We start from the raw sequence: 21119 nt of genomic DNA, 5'->3' as shown, positions 1-21119 counted from the left end.
GTAATCCAACGCCAGTTAGAGTTTCATTATTATAACGTCATTTTTTTTTTTAATCCAGAAAAGGTTCATAAGGATGTAAGACGGAAAGAACGATGGCAGCTTCAGAAATAAAACGGTTAAAGACAAAAGCCGATAAAAACCCAACCTCTCGGTTTTAACGTTCAGTGTGTTGTGATGAAGAGGCAAAAATCGAAGTATTTCTAAGCCTCTTCTTATAATATGTTAAAATGTTAAAAAGAAAAATGGGGCTAGAATCCGCCTGAAAAATGCACTTTCTCAGGAAGGACAGTTACAAATACGGGATTCCGGATTTCTTAGGCGAATACTAACACTTGGACGTTGATCTATTCTGTGCTTACCATTCACTATCGATTAGTATATGGGAGTGAAAAAAGTCTAGATATGAATGGGGGAAATATTAAGACCTATCAACCATTTGTGAGGGATTGGGGTAAACTATCATTAATAAGCATCTACGTTGGGCCTGGCATTAAGAGGCACACTCTCATCCTGATTTCTTTTGATCTTCACCATGTAGTTTCAGTGTAAGGTAAAAATAAAAGGCTCCTTCTCCAGCGATGTTGTTTGCTTTCCCTTACGGTAGCTAGGATGTTAACTTGACCCTGGGTCTTCTAGTTGGGTAAAATATACACACTTTGATTCCCAGAGCCTATTCTAAATGAAAGCATAATTTTTTGAAATGGCTGAAATAAGGAATAAAGTCAGATAGTTATCTGAATTCCTTCAGGGTTTAATCCCTGCTGGCTCTTTCGAATTTGCTAAATTTATAACCAAAGGAAGTTTGGGATTGAGGAGGAGGCTGGCATGGTAAATGCAAACTACAAATTAGCCGGGCGTGGTGGCTCACGCCTGTAATCCTAGCACTTTGGGAGGCCGAGGTGGGTGGATCACCTGAGCTCAGGAGTTCAAGACCTGACCATCATGGTGAAACCTTATCTTTATAAAAAAAGAAAAAAAAACTACAGATTAAAAGTACGTGACGATTACACATAGAAATACAACATATACATGACTAGTGATAAACATAAGATGTGATATATTGAAAGTTTACTGAGTACAAATAGGACAGCACCCTTTCTTTTTTTCATTTTTTCAGCACATTATACCTTAAATAAAGTATGCTTTCAAAACCGGATTATTGATCGAAATGTCCATGTGTTCCATACTGAAATAAGAATAGGGGCTTTCACTGTGAGTTTCACATGCACAAAATTACACATCAATGTAATTTACTTTGATACGCTTCTCCAGCACTTCCGAGAACTTCAGTGTCAGTGTATACAAATTGCAAGTCACTCCTGTTGGAGCGTTCACAAGAAACAAAGGGGACTAAGAGCAAAAAAGTGAGCCGAGTGAATGGAAGAAACAGAGTGAAGGGTAGAAACAGAGGTTCGTGCAGCAGTGTAGAGATGGGGGTCTCACTGTATTGCCCAGGCTTGTCTCTACCGAGTGAAGGGTAGAAACAGAGGTTCGTGCAGCAATGCTTCTGGAAAGATGAAGATGATGCAGGTGAGTAAACCCAGCCTTAAATCTCCATTCCTTTGGCCACTGTGAGCAGGGAGTTGGGATCTGTTTTAAGAGAATTGATAGCAGGCTCCTTGGCATGAAGTTATCATGAGCAGAGCAAATAAAATATAACCCAGGATGCTGAGGAAGGATTCAAGGAATACTTACTCAACATAAATAAAGGTTTTCCATCTCAGTCATCCAAATTACCCAGCTCTGAGACCACAGTGGCAAAAATCTAGGAGGCTGGGAGCTGAGGTCCTTCAAATTATAAAACCAAAAAGGCAGGAGCATCTGGAAATAGTACCAAATGCAATAGAAAAATATCAGACTATTTCTTAATAGAAATATTAAGCATACATATTAAATATGCATTTTTAAAATATGGTAGATGTGCACTAACCTGTTAACCAGTCACCTGCAAAGGGCTGAATTACAAGGGACTTTCGCGTCTACAATATTTGAATATTTCAAAGCACATGTAGTAATCATTTTTTTTTTTTTTGAGACGGAGTTTCGCTCTTGTTACCCAGGCTGGAGTGCAATGGCGCGATCTCGGCTCACTGCAACCTCCTCCGTCTCCTGGGTTCAGGCAATTCTCCTGCCTCAGCCTCCCGAGTAGCTGGGACTACAGGCGTGCGCCACCATGCCCAGCTAATTTTTGTATTTTTAGTAGAGACGGGGTTTCACCATGTTGACCAGGATGGTCTCGATCTCTTGACCTCGTGATCCACCCGTCTCGGCCTCCCAAAGTGCTGGGATGAGAGGCGTGAGCCACCGCGCCCGGCAGTAATCATTTAATCATACACACACACACACACACACACACACACACACACAGTTTTTAATGGGGAGGGAATGAGGATTGTTATTTGTGACAAAGAAAAACCAGTATCTCAGGAAACTATAGGCAAGGAAGATTCTCAAAGTGTCTAGCAAACAAGTGACAGTGAATGAAAAGTCATAGTCCAGTATTCATTCTTACTAATTGAAGGTCTATAAAATGTCATTGATATGGTCTTTATTTAGAGCGCACAGGTTCACTACTAAATGTTGTCTGTCTCTTTTATTTTCCCATAAATTCCTCAGGGCTTTTTAGGAACCAAACTTTCACAGTTATAGAAGGACCACTGAAATCTTAAATTATAGATCTTCTAATTTTTGTGTTCATATGGTTATTATTAAAGTTGCACTGTAGGCTGGGCACTGTGGCTCACGCCTGTAACCCTAACACTTTTGGAAGGCCAAGGCAGGTGGATCACTTGAGCTCAGGAGTTGGAGACTAGCCTGGGCAATATAGTGAGACCTCCATCTCTACAAAAAAATACCAAAGAAAATTAACCAGGTGTGCTGGCACATGCCTCTAGTCTCAGCTACTTGGAAGGCTGAGGTGGGAGACAGTCTTGCTCTGTTGCCTAGGCTGGAGTGTAGTGGTGCAATCTCAGCTTACTTCAACCTCCACCTCCCGAGTTCAAGCAATTCTGCCTCAGCCTCCCAAGTAGCTGGGATTAGAAGCACATGCCACCACGCCCAACTAATTTTTGTATTTTTAGTAGAGACGGGGTTTCACCATGTTGGCCAGGCAGGTCTCGAACTCCTGACCTCAGGTGATCCGCCCGCCTTGACCTCCCAAAGTGCTCAACCATCCAAAGGGTGCGGTGGCTCACACCTGTAACCCCAGCACTTTGGGAGGCCGAGGCAGGTGATCACTTGAGATCAAGAACTTGAGATCAGCCTGACCAACATGGTAAAACCTTGCCTCCACTAAAAATACAAAATTAGCCAGGCGTGGTGGTGAGGTGCCAGTCATTCCAGCTACTCAGGAGGATGAGGCAGGAGAATTGCTTGAACCAGGGAGGCAGAGGTTGCAGTGAGCTAGGATGGAGCCACTGCACTCCAGCCTGGATGACAGGGCAAGACACTGTCTCAAATAATTAATAAATAAATAAATAAATGGAAGACAGCCCTATCCATCACCCTGCAGGCTAAAGCCTAAATTCCTTGGCTTGGCTCACTAGGTCCTGGAGAGCCCCTGCTACCCTCTGGCCAGTGTGCTCATCTCCTCCCTGACTTTCCTTCTCACCTGACCTCCAGTTTTCAGAACTCCTGGTGGGCTACAAACTACCAGGCTGTCCCATCTCCCTTCCCTTTTTCACAAGGCCAGTTCCTACTTTTTCTTCGGCTCTCGCTTTAAACCTCTCCCCTTCGTGAGGATGGCTGTGTCTCCCTAAATGCTTCTGCAAACCTCGTGCTTTCCCCACTCGGAGCTCTCATTGCCTGTAATGAAAGTGCCCAAATAAATGTCTGTATCCTCCCTAAGCCCAGCAGAGATGGCAGTGTTATCTGCATTTCCCTTATTCAGCACCAGCTCAATGAACAGTTGTAGAGTCACTGAAATAAATATGAAAATATAGGTTAGGTGTTAGAAAAAGAGCTAAGAGAATCTTTTATAGGAGTGTTTATTTCATTTTTATTTTTATTTTCTAGATGTATTCTTGCTCTGTCACCCAGGCTGGAGTGCAGTGGCAGGATCTCGGCTCACTGCAACCTCTACCTTTCAGGTTCAAGCAATTCTTCTGCCTCAGCCTCCTGAGTAGCTGGGACTACAGGCACACGCCACCACATCCAGCTTATTTTATTTTATTTTATTATTTATTTATTTATTTATATATATTTTTTTAAGATGGGGGTTTCACCACGATGGCCAGGCTGGTCATCGATGGTCCTGACCTCAGGTGATCCACCCACCTCAGCCTCCCAAAGTGCTAGGATTACAGGCATGAGCCACAGCCACTGGCCAGGAGTGTTTTTTATTTAATTTAATTTTTTTTTTGTTTCGTTTTGTTTTTTGAGATTGAGTCTTGCTCTATCGCCCAGGCTGGATTACAATGGTGCAATCTTGGCTCACTGCCTCCCAGGTTCAAGAGATTCTCGTGCCTTAGCCTCCCAAGTAGCTGGGATTATAGGTGCCCACCATCACACCTGGGTAATGTGTTTGTTTAAAAAACAAAAAAAAAAAGCCGGGTGTGGTGGCTCACGCCTGTAATCCAAGCATTTTGGAGGCCAAGGCGGGCAGATCACCTGAGGTCGGGAGTTCAAGACCACCCTGACCAACATGGTGAAACCCCCTCTTTATAAAAAAAATAATAATAATAATAATAAAAGAAAAAAAGAAAAAAAAAAGAAACTGTATCTTTGTAGAAAATGTATACATGCATACTTTGCACCATTTTTGTTGGTTGTTACATTTTACATTTGTATAACAAGACAGGCAAGCCATCTTTGTGCTCATAACCAACATCTTGTATGGAACACTCCGAGGTACAGGCGTTCAGAAGCCCAAACGTGGAGGACCGTGCCTGATCCAAATGGAGTGTCCAGAATCAAAAGTGGTCAAAATAGTCATCCATGGTCCTCAGACCAAGTAACAGCTCCTTAGCAACAGTTCTCTGAGCCAAGATAATGTTGAGGGGGGGAATGATCACAGAATAGCATACATGTATCATAATCTTACGTAAAATGGTATAAATCTATAATTATGTATGCATACAATATGTGCAAAGTAGTAATGTTCATCAAGTTGTAAACAATGGTTATCTCTAGCTAGGATTCCAAATGACCTTTCCTTTCCCTTTTTGTTTTTCTTTTTTTTTTTTTTGGTGCTGTGACTCCGATTTTTTTTTTTTTTTTTTTTTTTTTTTGAGACAAGTCTCACTCTGTCGCCCAGGCTGGAATGCAGTGGCGCAATCATGGCTCAGTGCAGCCTCGACCTCCTGAGCTTAAGCAATCCTTCTGCCTCAGCCTCCCAAACTGCAGGAATTACATGCATGAGCCACTATGCCCAGACTAAATATGTGTAAAACTAAAGCAGAAACATCATTACCCTAGGAGGCTTTATATCAGGAAAGAGGAGAGAAGTGAGGAAAGCAGAGAGAATAAAAAAAGAGACTTAAATTATAAGCGTTGAAGGTAAGGATGGGAAGGCGATTCGGATTCAAACCTCAGGGCCCCATTGAGGCTTTTACCTCCCTGACCACTGGGAGGCTGGTGGCTTTTCACCCGTCTGGGTTCACTTTTATTTGTCTGTGAGCTGTCACCATCTTTCCCCTCTTGCATTGCCCTGCCTCTGCCAGAGAGGCAGAGTTGGGAGTTGTGGCACAGGCACGCACACTGGGCAGCCTCCCACACCTGCACCCTGAAAGACCATCAGACGCCCTAAGAAACCTGACACACAAGCACAAACTGATAAGATACGCAAAAAGGCAAAGGCGGACAGATAGCAAAACATGCTAATATTACACAGCACTGCAAGAGAAAGTAACTCCAAAACAAAACACAGACGTCATCTCTCAGTTCCTTCTCTTTAAAAAAAAAAAAAAGGCCAGGTGTGGTGGCTCACACCTGTAATTCCAGCATTTTGGGAGGCTGAGGTGGGCGGATCACTTGAGGCCAGGAGTTTGAGACCAGCCTAGCCAACCAAGGCCAATGTGGTGAAACCCTATCTCTACAAAAAATACAAAAAATTAGCTGGGTGTGGTGGCACACACCTGTAATCCCAGCTACTCGGATGCTGAGGCAGGAGTATTGCTTAAACCTGGGAGGCAGAGGTTGCAGTGAGCTGAGATCGTGCCACTGCACTCCAGCCTGGGTGACAGAGTGTAATTCTGTCTCAAAAGAAAAAAAAAAGCCAGGCACGGTGGCTCACTCCTTTGGGAGTGGGTAGATTACGAGGTCAGGAGTTCGAGACTAGCCTGACCAACATAATGAAATCCTGTCTCTACTAAAAATACAAAAATTAGCCGAGCATGGTGGTGTGTGCCTGTAATCCCAGCTACTTGGGAGGCTGAGGCAAGAGAATCACTTGACTTGGGAGGCAGAGGTTGTGGTGAGCCGAGATTGCACCACTGCACTCCAGCCTGGGCAACAGAGCAAAACTGCATCTCAAAAATAAATACATAAATAAAAAATAAAAACACAAAAACTCAGTCGGACATGGTGGCACACACCTGTAGTCCCAACTACTCGAGAGGCTGAGACAGGAGAATCACTTGAACCCAAGAAGGGGAGGTTGCAGTGAACCAAGATCACACCACTGCACTCCAGCCTGGGGGAAAGAACAAGATTCTGTCTCAAAAAAAAAAAAGGTGGTTGTGGTGGTGGCTCACACCTGTAATCCTAGCACTTTGGGAGGCCAAAGTGGAAGGCTCTCAAGAGACCAGGAGTTTGGGTCCAGCCTGGACAACATACAGAAACGCTGTCTCTACAAAAAAATTTAAAAATTAGCTAGGTGTGGTGGTGTGCACCTGTAATCCCAGCTACTTGGGAGGCTGAGCGGGAGGTTGAGCCTGCAGTGAACCACGGTCATGTCACTGCACTCCAGACAGGGTGAAGTGGGTGGGCTTTTCACCTGATCTCCTCATTGCCTCTAACATTTAAACAAGTCTCAGGCCTGGTGCAGAGGTACATGTACCTCCACTGCTGGATAAGGCCTAGCTTTTGCCTGCTGGCCGGGCCCTGTCAGTTCTACCCAGCCTTCTGTGACCTCATTCTCTACCCTGGTTCCATTTTCCACTTTGTGACTTCATCAGTTAAAGATCCCATTTAAGCCACCAAGATTGAGAGGCCCCAACCTCTGTAAACAGCCCAATTCCTTTACAGAATCAACCCTAGGGTGGCTTTAGGGCTGAGCTCCTCGCAGGTCATCCTGGATCCACAGTGGTGCGGCGGTCCGTGCTGACGTCTTCAGATACCAGTCGATGGGCATTTGGCTCCTTGCTTCCACTGACCTCTTGAGTACTTTCAAAGACCGGTGTCAAGGGCACCCCTGCAGCTGTTTCTAGAGCATCTCTGCAACCCACAGTGGCCTCTCCTCTCTCTGCGGGTGATGGACAGCACAGTACCTTCAGCCCTGGAGCTGCCCCAGCGGCTGGCACCAAACCCGAGGGAGAGCCCGCAGAGTCCGGAAGAGGAGGAGCCGAACTTGCTGAGCAGCTTGGCTGCAGTCCAGACCCTGGCCAGTGTCATCTGGCCTTGCTATGGCCCTCACGGCCGGCAGAAGCTCCTGGTGACCATGAAAGGAGAAACAGCGTGCACAGGGTGCGCCACTGCCATCCTCAGGGCACTGGTGCTGGAGCACCCCACTGCGTGGCTCCTCTGGGAAGCAGCCCAAACCCAGGCAGAGAACAGTGGGGACGGCACAGCCTTCGTGGTGCTGCTGACAGAAGCGCTGCTGGAACAGGCACAGCACCTGCTGAAGGCCGGCCTCCCTCGCCCACAGCTCCGGGAGGCCTACGCCACAGCCACTGCGGAGGTCCTGACCACGCTGCCCTCCCTGGCCATCCAGTCTCTGGGGCCTTTGGAAGATCCATCCTGGGCCCTCCGTTCTGTGATGAATACCCACACCCTGTCCGCCACGGACTACCTGACCAAGCTGGTGGCCCATGCCTGCTGGGCTACCAAGGAGCTAGACGGCAGCTTCAAGCCTGAGCGTGTTGGAGTGTGCATGCTGCACAGAGGGACACTGGAGGATTCCTGCCTCCTCCCGGGGTTAGCAATCTCTGGGAAGCTCTGTGGGCAAATGGCCACAGTGTTACGTGGTGCCAGGGTGGCTCTCTTTGCTTGCCCCTTTGGTCCTTCCTGTCCAAATGCACCAGCAACGGCCCGTCTCTCTAGTCCTGCTGATCTAGTTCAGTTTAGTAAAGGAAACGACCGATTACTAGAAAAGCTAGTAGGCCAGCTGGCAGCCGCGGAAATTAACGTGGCAGTGGTGTGGGGAGAAGTCGATGAGGAGACCCTCGCACTGGCAGACAGGTATGGTATCACGGTGATTCAAGTTAGGTCTCGGATGGAGATGGTTTACCTGACTGAGGTGTTGGACACACCCCTGCTGCCTCATCTGCTCCCTCCCCGGAAGCCAGGCAAGTGCCAGAGGGTTTACAGGCAGGAGATGGGAGATGGTTTGGCTGTGATATTTGCATGGGAATGTACGGGCACACCTGCCCTCACCGTGGTCCTCAGGGGAGCCACCACCCAGGGGCTGCGGAGTGCAGAGCAGGCCGTCTACCACAGCATTGATGCCTATTTCCAGCTATGTCAAGATCCCAGACTGGTTCCAGGAGTATTTTTTTGGATATTAGGTGGGTTCAGCACCTAATACCCAAAGCCTTTTCCACTTTAACCATCCAAGTTACTATAGAGAATGGCTTTGGCGAAAATGCTCCCTGATAAAGGAAGCAGATTGGAAGGGCCCAGTGGACCTGCATTCTTAGCATTTGCCCGGGCCCTGAAGTGTCTTCCTAAAACCTTGGCAGAGAATGCAGGCTTAGCTGTCTCAGATGTGGTGGCAGAAATGAGTGGAGGGCACCAACATGGGAACCTTCTAATGGGTGTGGGAGCGGAAGGGATAATAAATGTGGCCCAGGAAGGGGTGTGGGACACCCTAATGGCCAAAGGCCAAGGATTTCGAGCGGTGGCTGAGGTGGTGCTGCAGCTCGTGACTGTAGATGAAATCGCTGTGGCCAAGAAAAGTCCCACACATCCGCAGATCTTCAATCCTGACTCTAAGAAGGCAAAGAAACACCCACCTCCTGTGGAAAAAAAAAATCCTTGGAATGAATAAGTAGTGACACCCTCAATAAAACAGGGATTGCCAAGAAGGGAACCATCACCCCAAAACTGAATGTTTGCCTTTATTCCATGTTTGGTACTTGACTCAGTTTCTTTAAATAAAAACAACATGAAGGAACATAAAAGTTCTTTTCACAGAGTTAGTTCCTTTCCAGTTCTTGACTTTTTCATTTCCTGTTTCTCTCCATCAGAGTCTGTTCCCTATGATAAGAGCAGGATTCAATTCTATTAAGATTTTTTAACTGAGTACCCATCTGGCCTTCGGGCATGCAAAAAACAGTGCAGCAATCTCTTCCTTACCATTTGAGCTTTCCCTGCATGATATTCTGATATATATGGACTTATGTCTAAATATTGCTTTAGGAGTCTGAAAACATTGCAGCTTGTAAGAGTGGCCAGTCATTCCTGTTGTGGTTATTTGAAAAAAAAAAAAAAAAAAGAGACTATGGCCCGGTGCAATGGCTCATGCCTGTTATCCCAGTTCTTTGGGAGGCCGAGGTGGGAGGATTACCTGAGGTTGGGAGCTCGAGACCAGCCTGACCAACATGGAGAAATCCTGTCTCTACTAAAAACACAGAAGTTAGCAGGGCATGGTGGTGCATGCCTGTAATCCCAGCTACTTCCTTGATACTCTGCACTCCAGGCTGCGAAACAAGAGCTAAACTCTGTCTCAAAAAAAGAAGGGGCTATCATCTGTTTTTTTTTTTTTTTTTTTGAGATGGGGTCTCACTCTGTCACCAGGCTGGAGTGCAGTGGTGCGATCTTGGCTCACTGCAACCTCCGCCTACTGGGTTTAAGTGATTCTCCTGCCTTAGCCTCCTAAGTAGGACTACAGGCGCACGCCACCACGCTTAGCTAATTTTTGTATTTTTTAGTAGAGATGGGTTTTCACCATGTTGGCTAGGATGGTCTTGATCTTTTGACTTGGTGATCCACCCACCTCGGCCTCCCAAAGTGCTGGGTTCACGTGTGAGCCAATGTGTGTGTGTGTGTGTGTGTGTGTGTGAGAGAGAGAGAGAGAGAGAGAGAGAGAGGCAGAAATTTAACTTAAAAAAAAAATCTTTGCCTGGCACAGTGGCTCATGTCTATAATTCCTGTATTTTGGGAGGCTGAGACAGGAAGATTGCCTCTGTCCAGGTGTTCAAGACCAGCCTGGACAACACAGTGAGACCTTGTCTCTACAAAAATAAAAATAAAAATAAATTAGCCAACCTTGGTGATATGTACCTGTAGTCCCAGCTACTCAGGAGGCTGAGGTGGCAGGATCACTTGAGCCCAGGAAGTCCAGGTTGCAGTGAGCTGTGATTGCGCCACTGTACTCCAGCCCAAGCGACAGAGCAAGACCCTGTCTCAACAGAACAAAACAAAACAAAACAAAAGCCAGCAAACATCCTTGGCATAGATAACAGAAGATAAGAACACATACCTTAGGGCTGTGCTAAGGTTGTTGTGTAGGGGCGGAGAAGCTGAGGGTAGGGGGCAGGGCTAGGATTGGACAACCTTGGGCATTAAAGAAGGGGTTTGAGCAGAGCTGAGTGGGTTCAGCACCTAATGCCCAAAGCCTTTTCCACTTTAACCATCCAAGTTACTATAGAAAAAGATCAGAACCTAGGCCTAGCGCAGTGGCTCACGCCTATAACTCCAGCACTTTGGGAGGTGGGCGGATCACAAGGTCAGGAGATCCAGACCATCCTGGCCGACATGGTTTAACCCGGTCTCTACTAAAAATGCAAAAATTAGCTGGGTGTAGTGGTGTGCGCCTGTAATCCCAGCTACTGAGGAGGCTGAGGCAGGAGAATCACTTGAACCCAGGAGGCAGAGGTTGCATTGAGCCGAGATCGCGCACCCCTGCACTCCAGCCTGGGCGACAGAGTGAGACTCCGTCTCAAAAAAAAAAAGAAAAAGAAGAAAGAAACCATTACCTTATAGCATGTATATTAGTCGCAACACGCAAAAAAAAAAAAAAATTATTTATTTATTTTTTGAGACAGAGGCTTGCTCTGTTGCCCAGGTGCAGTGACTTGTGTCGCCCAGGCTGGAGTACAGTGGTGTCATCTCAGCTCACTGCAACCCCCACCTCCCGGGCTCAAGTGATTCTCCTGCCATAGCCTCCTGAATAGTTGGGACTACAGGTGCCCACCACCAGACCCGGCTAATTTTTGTATTTTTAGTAGAGATGGGGTTCACCATGTTGGCCAGGCTGGTCTCAGACTCTGGACCTCAGGTGATCCACCCACTTTAGCCTCCGAAAGTACCGGGATTTACAGGCGTGAGCTGCTATGTCCCAACCCAATTTGCTACACCTTCGTTATGCCTAGAATCTAAGTATCGTCTTTAATGTCATCTTTAAATGTCCTTTTTTTGTGTGTGTGTGACAGTCTCGCTCAGTCGGCCAGGCTGGAGTACAATGGCACAATCTTGACTCACTGCAACCTCTACCTCCCAGGTTCAAGCAATTCTGCCTCAGCCTCCCGAATAGCTGGGACTACTGGCACCCATCACCACGCCTGGCTAATTTTTTTTGAATTTTTAATAGAGATGGGGTCTCATCATGTTGACCAGGCTGGTCTTGAAACCCTGACCTAAAATGATTCGCCCACCTTGGCCTCCCAAAGTGTTGGAATTACAGGCATGAGCCACCGCACCCAGCCTAAGTGTCCTCTTTAGTTGTTAAAACATGTGACTCAAACATCAAGTTTTTTTTTTCTCCTACTGACTATGGAGAAGTTGATCAGAATTTGACCTCAATTTGGTCAAATCCAGATTCTTCTTCTGAGGTTATAGGGTCAAGGTCTCCTAGCATGCTAGGTCACAGTCTCCAAAGGCTTTGGCTTTGGGGTTGGCTACATATTTCTCTTCCAAAATGAGCTGTTTGCTTCAATTCCAAAAGCAGTTGAATTTCAGAAATGACAATTCCTGGAGCATATTTCCTATAAGAACTTGTAGCTGGTGGACTCATCCCAGATCCCATCCAGCTTTGTGACACTGCCTTACTGTGCTCCACATGGATCTAGCAAGCAGAGAGCAACAGTCACAACCCGGAGAAAACAGGGGAAGAAAATGAGAACTGAGTCCTGGGAAGTGAAGGAGATGAGAGTCTGACTCGAAAAGTGGAGGCTGAGACTGAGTGGGAACTGCTCATGCACTTAGGCTGTATGTAGGCCAGTCACGGTGGCTCACGCCTGCAATCCCAGCACTTTGGGAGGCCAAGGCAGGCAGATCGCTTGAAGTCAGGAGTTCCAAGATGAGCCTGGCCAACTTCTACTAAAAAATTAAAACATTAGCCTAGTGTGGTGGCAGGCACCTGTAGTCCCACCTACTCAGGAGGCTGAGGCGAGAGAATCGCTTGAACACGGGAGGCGAAGACTGCAGTGAGCTGAGATCATGCCACTGCACTCCAGCTTGGGCAACAGAGCAAGATTCCTTCTCAAAATCACCGCCATAATAAATTTAAAAATAAAAATTAAGCATGGTGGTGCACACCTGTAGTCCCAGCTACTTGGGGGGCTAAGGTGGGGCACTTTCTTGAGCCCAGGAAGTAGAGGCTGCAGTGAGCAGTGATTGGGCCACCGCACTCCAATCTGGGTGACAGACTGTGAGACCCTTTCTCAAGGGAAAAAAAAAACTTCAATCTACAAAAACACTGGAGTTCTGATGAAGAGAAAAAGGTATCGATTCCAAACTCTAAAAACAACTGTGAAGAGAAGACTGAAAACCAAACAGAAAAGAGTTGTCCTAGCTTGCCAATCCTTTCCCTGCATGGGGCAGCCTCTTCTCAAGTAAACTGAGTTGTTTCTTTTCTTTATTTTTGTTTGTTTGTTTGTTTGTTTGTTTAAGATGGGGTTTCACCATGTTGGTCAGGCTGGTCTTGAACTCCCGACCTCAGGTGATCCACCCGCCTTGGCCTCCAAAGTGCTTGGATTACAGGTGTGAGCCACCATGCCCTGCCTGTAAACTGAGTTGTTTCTCAAGAGTGTTGTTTGTTTGTTTTGAGATGGAGTCTTGCTCTGTCCCTCAGGCTGGAGTGTAGTGGTGTGATCCTGGCTCACTGCAACCTTGGTTTCCCGAGTTCAAGGGATTCTCCTGCCTCGGCCTCCTGAGTAGCTGGGGTTATAGGCACCTGCCACCACGCCCAGCTAATTTTTGTATTTTCAGTAGAGACAGGCTTTTGCCATGTTGGCCAGGCTGGTCTGGAACTCCTGGCCTCAAGCGATCCACCTGCCTTGGCCTCCCAAAGTACTGGGATTATAGTGAGCCACTGTGCCTGGCCTCAACAGTCTTTTCTGAACTCTGCCTTCCAGGTCTACAAACCTGAAGGCTACGTAGTGCAGAGGCCGAGAGAGAGAGAAAGCTAAGATTCAATAGAGGAGCAAAAACAGAAAACATCAAAACCGGGGCATCTGAATGGGAGGGAAGGAGAATATCAAGGCTTGAGGTCCCAATCATTTGATCTGTAAGTAAGCAAAACGAATTTGAAAAGACTTGCTTGTGCTGTGTTTGCACCAAGATGCTGCATCAGCCGTGGACCGGAGGCTAATCGTGGGGTAATGAGAGAAGGAGGTGAAGGAGGAGATCAAGAATGGACTTGGTTAAGGTTGGCCAGACCACTCCCGTTTCTACCTGAGCCTTGCTGGAATACAGCTATTGATGATGTGCGCCATGGATGTGAGGGAGCAACACTTAAGTACTAACTGATATTAACTGATGGGCTACTTCCCATGTGATTTGTTGCAAATTTTCCCTTGTACTTAGTTGAAAGGGCGCCACTGCCGAAAGGGAAGCTGTCCCTGTTGCACTAAAATGTCAAACCTCCAGTAGAGAGGTATGATAGATATTCCTAAAGTAGCTGAGTCACCTTTTCCCCTGAAACATCAAGAGTCCCCCGGCCCCTGCCGCAGGCTAAAGATCCTCTTTCCTAACTGGGGAGGAAGAAGAAGGTTAGGGTAAGCATGAGGGAGATGGTGGTAGAATCTCTGAGACAGAGTCTACTCACCTCCCTCTGGGTTCCAAGGAGTAAGATGGGGAAAAGGACAATAGAATCCCCAGCAAACTTTGGGGGATCTGAGAACAGAGGAGATTCTCTGCTTCCAATCTGGAACCCTGGGGCCCCGAGGAGTTCCGTGTGCCAACAGGACAGCAGAGTGGTAGAGCAGGAATGGCTGTGGCCTCGGGCGGAGATGGGCCCCAGGCAGTTGATGGGATGCTCTGCCTTGCTGAGCAGCCTCAGAGAGCAGCCAGGCCCCCATGTCCCAGCAATGGGTGTCAGGTATTTGCAGACATAGCCCCTGAACCTTAGGGCATTTCAAGATCATGAGAAGAGGTAGGATTATAAACTTTAGCTGAGGCTTGAGAAAGACAGAAAAGGACCTCAGACCACAGCACACCAAGATGCTGCATTAGCCCATGGACTGGAAGCTAGTCGTGGGGTGATGAGAGAAGGAGGTAGAGGAGGAGATCAAGAATGAATTGGTTGAGGTTTGACCTGATCAGGAAAAGTCATGAAAAGCCAAAGTTTACCTGAAATTGACTAGATTAAGTATTTTGCCATCAGGCAGAAAGGGGGCTAGAAATAGAAATACTGAGATGATTTAGTTATCAAAATACAAATACTTCCCACACATTGGAGTTTAGGACTTAAGAATTTAAACTTTCAGCCAGATGCAGTGGCTCACGCCTGAAATCCCAGCACTTTGGGAGGCTGAGGCAGGTGGATCACCTGAGGTCAGGAGTTCAAGACCAGCCTGGCCAACACGGTGAAACCCTGTCTCTACTTAAAATACAAAAATTAGCCTGGCATGGTGGTGGGTGCCTGTAATCCCAGCTGCTTGGGAGGCTGAGGCAGGAGAATCACTTGAGCCTGGGAGGTGGAGGTTGCAGTGAGCTGAGACCATGCCACTGTACTCCAGCCTTGGCAACAGAATGAGACTCCATATCAAAAAAGAATTTAAACTCTTGTATCTACAAATGTGAATTTTTCTTTTTTTGTGAGATGGAGTTTCACTTTTGTTGCCTAGGCTGGAGTGTAATGGTGTGATCTCGGTTTACCACAACCTCTGCCTCCCAGGTTCAAACAATTCCCCTGCCTCAGCCTACTGAGTAGCTGGGATTACAGGTATGTGCCACCATGCCCAGCTAATTTTGTATTTTTAGTAGAGATGGGGTTTCTTTTTTCTTTTTTTTTTTAATTTAATTTTATTTTTTTTTAAAGACAGGGTTTCACCATGTTGGTCAGCCTGGTCTTGAACTCCCAACCTCAGGTGATCCACTCGCCTTGGCCTCCAAAGTGCTTGGATTACAGGCGTGAGCCACTATGCCCGGCCGAGATGGGATTTCTCCATATAGGTCAGGCTGGTCTCAAACTCCTGACCTCAGGTGATCCGCCCACCTCAGCCTCCCATAGTGCTGGGATTACAGGCGTGAGCCACCGAGCCCAGACTTTTTTTTGAGGCAGGGTATGGAGTCGCTCTTTCACCCAGGCTGGAGTGCAGTGGCACAATGTTGGCTCACTGCAACCTCCACCTCCTGGGTTCAAGCGATTCTCCTGTCTCAGCCTCCTGAGTAGCTGGGATTACAGGCAACTGCCACCATGCCCGGCTCATTTTTGTAGTTTTAATAGAGATGGGGTTTTCACCATGTTGACAGGCTGGCCTCGAACTCCTGACCTCAGGTGATCCACCCACCTCTGCCTCCCAAAGTGCTGAGATTACAGGTGTGAGCCACTGCGCCCGGCCAGGCCAAATGTGAATATTGAATAAGACCTCAGACACTGTCCTCTGGGCATTACCAACAGGTTTTGACACTAGTAATTGCAGAGCCATGTAATAGAGACCAAACGCTGGTTAGCAAAACAATGGTAATCTTTAGCAATGCGGCACATGTTTGAGAAGCAACTTTATACAGTAGACAGGGTGAGAACAATGGCTCTTTAGAAGTTTTCTTCTAACTCACAGAATGCATCAGAAAGGAAAGGTGGATCCCAGCGAGTTCAAGGGACATATGCCCCTCTATAGTGAAAAATTTTTCATATCCAGATCAACCTTCATTTCATTACCCCCCAACCCCCCCAAACGGAGTCTGGCTCTGTTGCCCAAGCTGGAGTGCAGTGGTGCGATCTCGGCTCATTGCAGCCTCTGCCTCCTGGGTTTAAGCAATTCTCCTGCCTCAGTCTCTGGAGTAGCTGAGATTACAGGCATGCACCAACATGCCCAGCTAATTTTTGTATTTTTAGTAGACATGGGGTTTCACCCTGTTGGCCAGGATGGTCTAGATCTCTTGACTTCGTGATCTCCCGCCTCAGCCTCCCAAAGTGCTGGGATTATAGGAGTGAACCACCGCGCCCGGCCCTAATTTTGTATTTTTAGTAGAGATGGGATTTCTCCACGTTGGTCAGGCTTGTCTCGAACTCCTAACCTCAAGTGATCCACCCAACTCAGCCTCCCAAAATGCTGGGATTGCAGGCATGAGACACCATGCCCTGCTTCATTTCTTAAAATGTCTTGACACATGTCCTCTGCCCCCTGTGTCCATGGACTCCAGAACCCTAGCATTCCAGAGCCCCCCACACACTGTGGCTGCTTCCCTCTGGGCAGACACCCCAAGTTTTGGACTAGGATTACCCCTACAGAAGAGAACAAGATCTATCAGCCAATCTCAGACTTCCCTATGTAGGTGCAAAATATTATATTTCATATTTCATTCCTAGTCATTTTGATTCAAACCTACTTCTATTTAAATTTTACTACTTCTTTTTTTTTTTTTTTTTTTTTGCAGGGGAGACAGAGTCTTGCTCTGTCACCCAGGCTGGAGTACAGTGACACAATCTTGGTTCATTGCAGCCTCCACTTCCCAGGTTCAAGCAATTCTCCTGCCTCAGCCTCCCGAGTAGCTGGGATTACAGGCACGGGCCACCACACCCAGCTAATTTTTTTTTTAAATTTTCCATAGAGACGGGGTTTCACTATGTTGCCCAGGCTGGTCTCAAACTCCTGACCTCAGGTGATCCACCTGTCTCGGCTTCCCACACTGCTGGGATTACAGGCATGAGCCACATGACCCTCTAGTGTAGTTTTATTTATAAGAGGCATAACAATCCATGAACCAAGATTCAAATATCGTTTCAAGTGAAAATAGTTTCCAAAACTACTTGTGATGTTTTCTACATTAGATTTTGAAAAGAATCTATACTTGCCTTAATTCCTAAAACTAAATAGAAAACATTTCAAAATATACCCAAATGTTACTGAAATTTAAAGTTTTTTTTTTTAGTTTTTTTTCGGTTTCCAATTGATAAGTGGGTTTTAATTTTTTTTTTTTTTTTTTTTAAAGACAGGGTTTCACCATGTTGGTCAGGCTGGTCTTGAACTCCCGACCTCAGGTGATCCGCCCGCCTTGGCCTCCAAAGTGCTTGGATTATAGGCATGAGCCACCACGCCCAGCCGAAATTTAAAAGTCTTAATTCAGATGTTCAGCATCATATGACAAAGATACAATCTACAAAGTCTGATTTTTTTTTTTGGTGAATGAATCAAACTAATTTTTTTTTTTTTTTTTTGAGATAAAGTCCCACTCTGTTGCCATTGCTGGAGTGCAATGGCATCATCTCTGCTCACTGCAACATCCGCCTCCTGGTTCAAGTGATTCTCCTGCCTGCCTCAGCCTCCCAAGTAGCTTGGATTACAGGTGAGTGCCTCCATGCTCGACTAATTTTTGTATTCTTTTTAGTAGAGACGAGATTTCACTATGTTGGCCAGATTGGTCTCGAACTCTTGACCTCAAGTGATCCTCCCACCTCAGTCTCCCGAAGTGCTGGAATTACAGGTGTAAGCCTCCACACCCGAACAAAGTCTAATGTTCTAAAGTCACACTCAGAAGCTAAGCTTTCCTATTTTTGTGTGGATTTTTCTTTTGCCTAGTGATATCTTCAGCACTATTTAGTACAGAATGAGAATTTCATCAATGATTTAAATACAGAAATATTAATGCAATAAATATTTATTCAAAGAAAATAGTCCTATTTCCCTTTTTGTTACCTTTTACTTCATTTTCTGTTATCTTGCAAATTCACTAGGTATATTTGCTTTTTCTCCTCCATGCCATATTTTATTTTCTATATATTCTTCATTTCTTCACCAGTTGATTTCAAAACTCTAATTGTTTATTTCTTAGTCATCTCCTTATGTCTATGCTGTGGTCTCTAGTTTTATATCAATTTCTCTTGGTTTTCATTACAGTGAGTAATTGATTTTGTCTGCCTTTTACTTAATCTATGGCTCTGAAATGCCTGCTCAGCCTCATTTTTTTCCATCTTAGATAAATGTATTTTTCGTGGTAGTTTCAGGAGGATAAATATCTATTTTCTCCCTGAGATTTGGATTTTCTTTTTCTTTTGAGACGGAGTCTTGCTCTGTCACCCAGGCTGGAGTGCAGTGGCGCAATCTTGGGTCACTGAAACCTCAGCCTCCCCAGTAGCTGGGATTACAAGCGCACACCACCATGCCAAGCCAATTTTTGTATTTTAAGTAGAGATGGTGTTTCACTGCATTGGGCAGGCTGGTCTCAAACTCCTGACCTCAAGTAATCCACCCGCCTTGGCCTCCCAAAGTGCTGGGATTACAGGTGAAAGCCACAACACCCAGCCCTGGATTTTCTTAAATTTCTCTTCTTTCATTTTTTTTTCTCTAATGAGCACTTCGGCTTTTAATAAAATTTTCTTCTTTTATCTAGTGAATACTCGTAAACTTTCTTTTTTTTAGACTCATCAAAATGATGAGCTTCCAAGAGTGTTGAATGCTAAAAATCTCCTCTCATTCTGCATAGAAACAGTGGAGTTCTGGAAGTAACTATTTAAATTTCAAGTCAGTAAACCCAAGGGTGCCCTTGGGTTTATTGCTGCAACTCGAACATTTATTAAGTGTCAACCCATGTAAAGAATTACCCAGCAACAAGAATTCAACTTGGTCAGCAGGCAAGGAGTCTCGATCAGAGAAACTCGCCATTTTGAAATATGAACAATTACATGGAAGACGGCTGGAGAAGACAAGGATCACATGCTTCTGTTTGCCACAGCAACAGAAATGTCCTGGATGGTCAGCCCCTGGATGAATGGAGCTGTTTTGAAACCGGTGGCATGATGGCAATTTTGAAAAGACCCCGCTCGGATCTCCTGCTGCAGGTGTAACTGACTGAGAACCTCAACTGCTGTCCTCTGAATCTACCGCCACCGCATTTACAACAAGGCTGTGCTTCCTGAGGGCTGTCCCCAGCCAGTGACTATGGGATAATAAGGTCAGTTCCTGCCAGTCTAATGGGGACTTGGGTCAGCCTGGCCAAAATCATCTCCGAGCTGCACTGCAGTCTAGAGCCCTCTGCTTACTCTGTTCCCTTTTCCTTCGGGGGCGGGTCAAATTTCCTCATTCTGGCTGGGCGCAGTGGCTCACCCCGTAATCCCAGAACTTTGGGAGGCCGAGGAGGGCAGATCACCTGAGGTCAGGAGTTGGAGACCAGCCTGGCCAACATGGTGAAACCCCATCTCTACTAAAAATACAAAAATTAGCTGGGCATGGTGGCGGATGCTTGTCATCCCAGCTACTCAGGAGGCTGAGCCAGGAGAACTGCTTGAAGCCGGGAGGCAGAGGTTGTGGTAAGAGATGGGAAAGTTTTTCCTCAAAGTTTGTATGTTAGATTACATTATAAGGAGTTACACTCTCTTGCTCTATGGCCATTATCCACTATTAGCATAATCATATACGCATGTATATATATTCTAAATCAGCTACGTCTTAAATCAGCTACCTTGACTCACTCCGGTATGTCTGAACAGAACTGGGCAAGCTCCAAACCCTGGTGCGTGCCATTCCTTATTTGGAAACCCTCCTGACCTTCTCCTGACTAGCTTCCTCTTCTTCCACGTCTTCTTTCCCCTTATCTATTCAGGAAATTACCAAGTTTTTAGCCAATTGGGTCAAGCATAGAATGTGAGGTCCCATTCCGGCCAATGGAAACTGGACACAGCAGTAGGGTGATTGCATCAGGTTATGAAAGTTATAAATGTCCCCGTCTCCTCTGTTCAGGTGTGCTCTCATGGTGAGACTGCCGGCGAGTTGCACCCTTCCTGCAGGAGGTACACTAGCCTTGCTGAGTCATCCACTGTCTTGGTGTGGATTCTTCCCGACGTTATAAACCTGTTTCCAACACAAGATCTCGCCACTGTACTCCAGTGTGGGTGACAGAGCAAGACACCATCTCAAAAAAAAAAAAAAATGTCCTCATTTCTCCCTCTGCTTTTTTCCCTCATCGGTGTTTCTCCCATAATCTCTCGTATGAGAATCTTTTTGGCACCTATTTTTCAAAGGACCTGAACCAACACAGGATGGAAAAATATAAACATAAAATTACTGACTTAGCTGGGTGTGGTGGTGCACGCCTGTGGTCCCAGCTACTCAGGAGGCTGAGGTGGGAGGATCCCCTGACCCCAGGAGGTGGAAGTTGCAGCGATCCAAGATAGCACCACTGCACCCCAGCCTGGGCAACAAATTGAGACCTCATCTGAAAAAAAAAAAAAATTAAAGTTAAAAACATTAAAAAATTATTGATATAGTTTGGATATTTGTCCCTGACCAAATCTCGTGTTGAAATGTAACCCCCAGTGTTGGAGGTGGGGCCTGGTGGGAGGTGCTTGGGTCATGGGAGTGGATCCCTCATGGCTTGGAGAGCCAGTGAGTTGTCAGGAGATCTGCTTGTTGTAAAGTGCGTGGCACCTCCCCCATCCCTGCTCTAGCCTCTCCTTCTACCATGAGTAAAAGCTGCCTGAGGCCTCCCCAGAAGCCAAACAGATGCTGCTGTCATGCTTTCTGTAGAGCTGCAGAACCATGAGCCAATTAAACCTCTTTTTTTCTTTTTCTTTCGTTCTCTTTTTTTTTTCTTTTGAGACAATTGTGTTGCCAAGGCTGGAGTACAATGGCTCGATC

At 46.2% G+C, this 21119-nt stretch overlaps 1 protein-coding gene and 1 long non-coding RNA gene across 3 annotated transcripts; both read left to right on the top strand.

Moving 5' to 3' along the window:
* The first annotated feature begins 1341 nt into the window (after positions 1–1341).
* LOC135271586 (uncharacterized) lies at positions 1342–20558 on the top strand. Of its 2 annotated transcripts, XR_010339732.1 has the most exons (4): positions 1342–1530; positions 17708–17832; positions 18970–19437; positions 20223–20558. It is a non-coding gene; the product is annotated as an uncharacterized LOC135271586 (long non-coding RNA). The 2 variants fall into 2 exon arrangements; XR_010339726.1 differs by lacking the exon at positions 1342–1530 and having other exon boundaries at positions 17604–17832.
* Positions 7412–9149, top strand: CCT8L2 (chaperonin containing TCP1 subunit 8 like 2). Its single transcript, XM_064365571.1, is given in 3 exon segments — positions 7412–8644; positions 8723–9120; positions 9122–9149. Coding segments are annotated over 3 exon segments (1659 nt in total).
* Positions 20559–21119: the final 561 nt, after the last annotated feature.

The sequence above is a fragment of the Aotus nancymaae genome, unplaced genomic scaffold (genome assembly GCF_030222135.1).
Source record: "Aotus nancymaae isolate 86718 unplaced genomic scaffold, 86718_ANA_hifiasm-v0.15.2.pri h1tg000002l, whole genome shotgun sequence".
NCBI lineage: Eukaryota > Metazoa > Chordata > Mammalia > Primates > Aotidae > Aotus > Aotus nancymaae.
The sequence above is the reverse complement of the archived record's forward strand: the minus strand, read 5'-3'. Positions and strand labels throughout refer to the sequence as shown.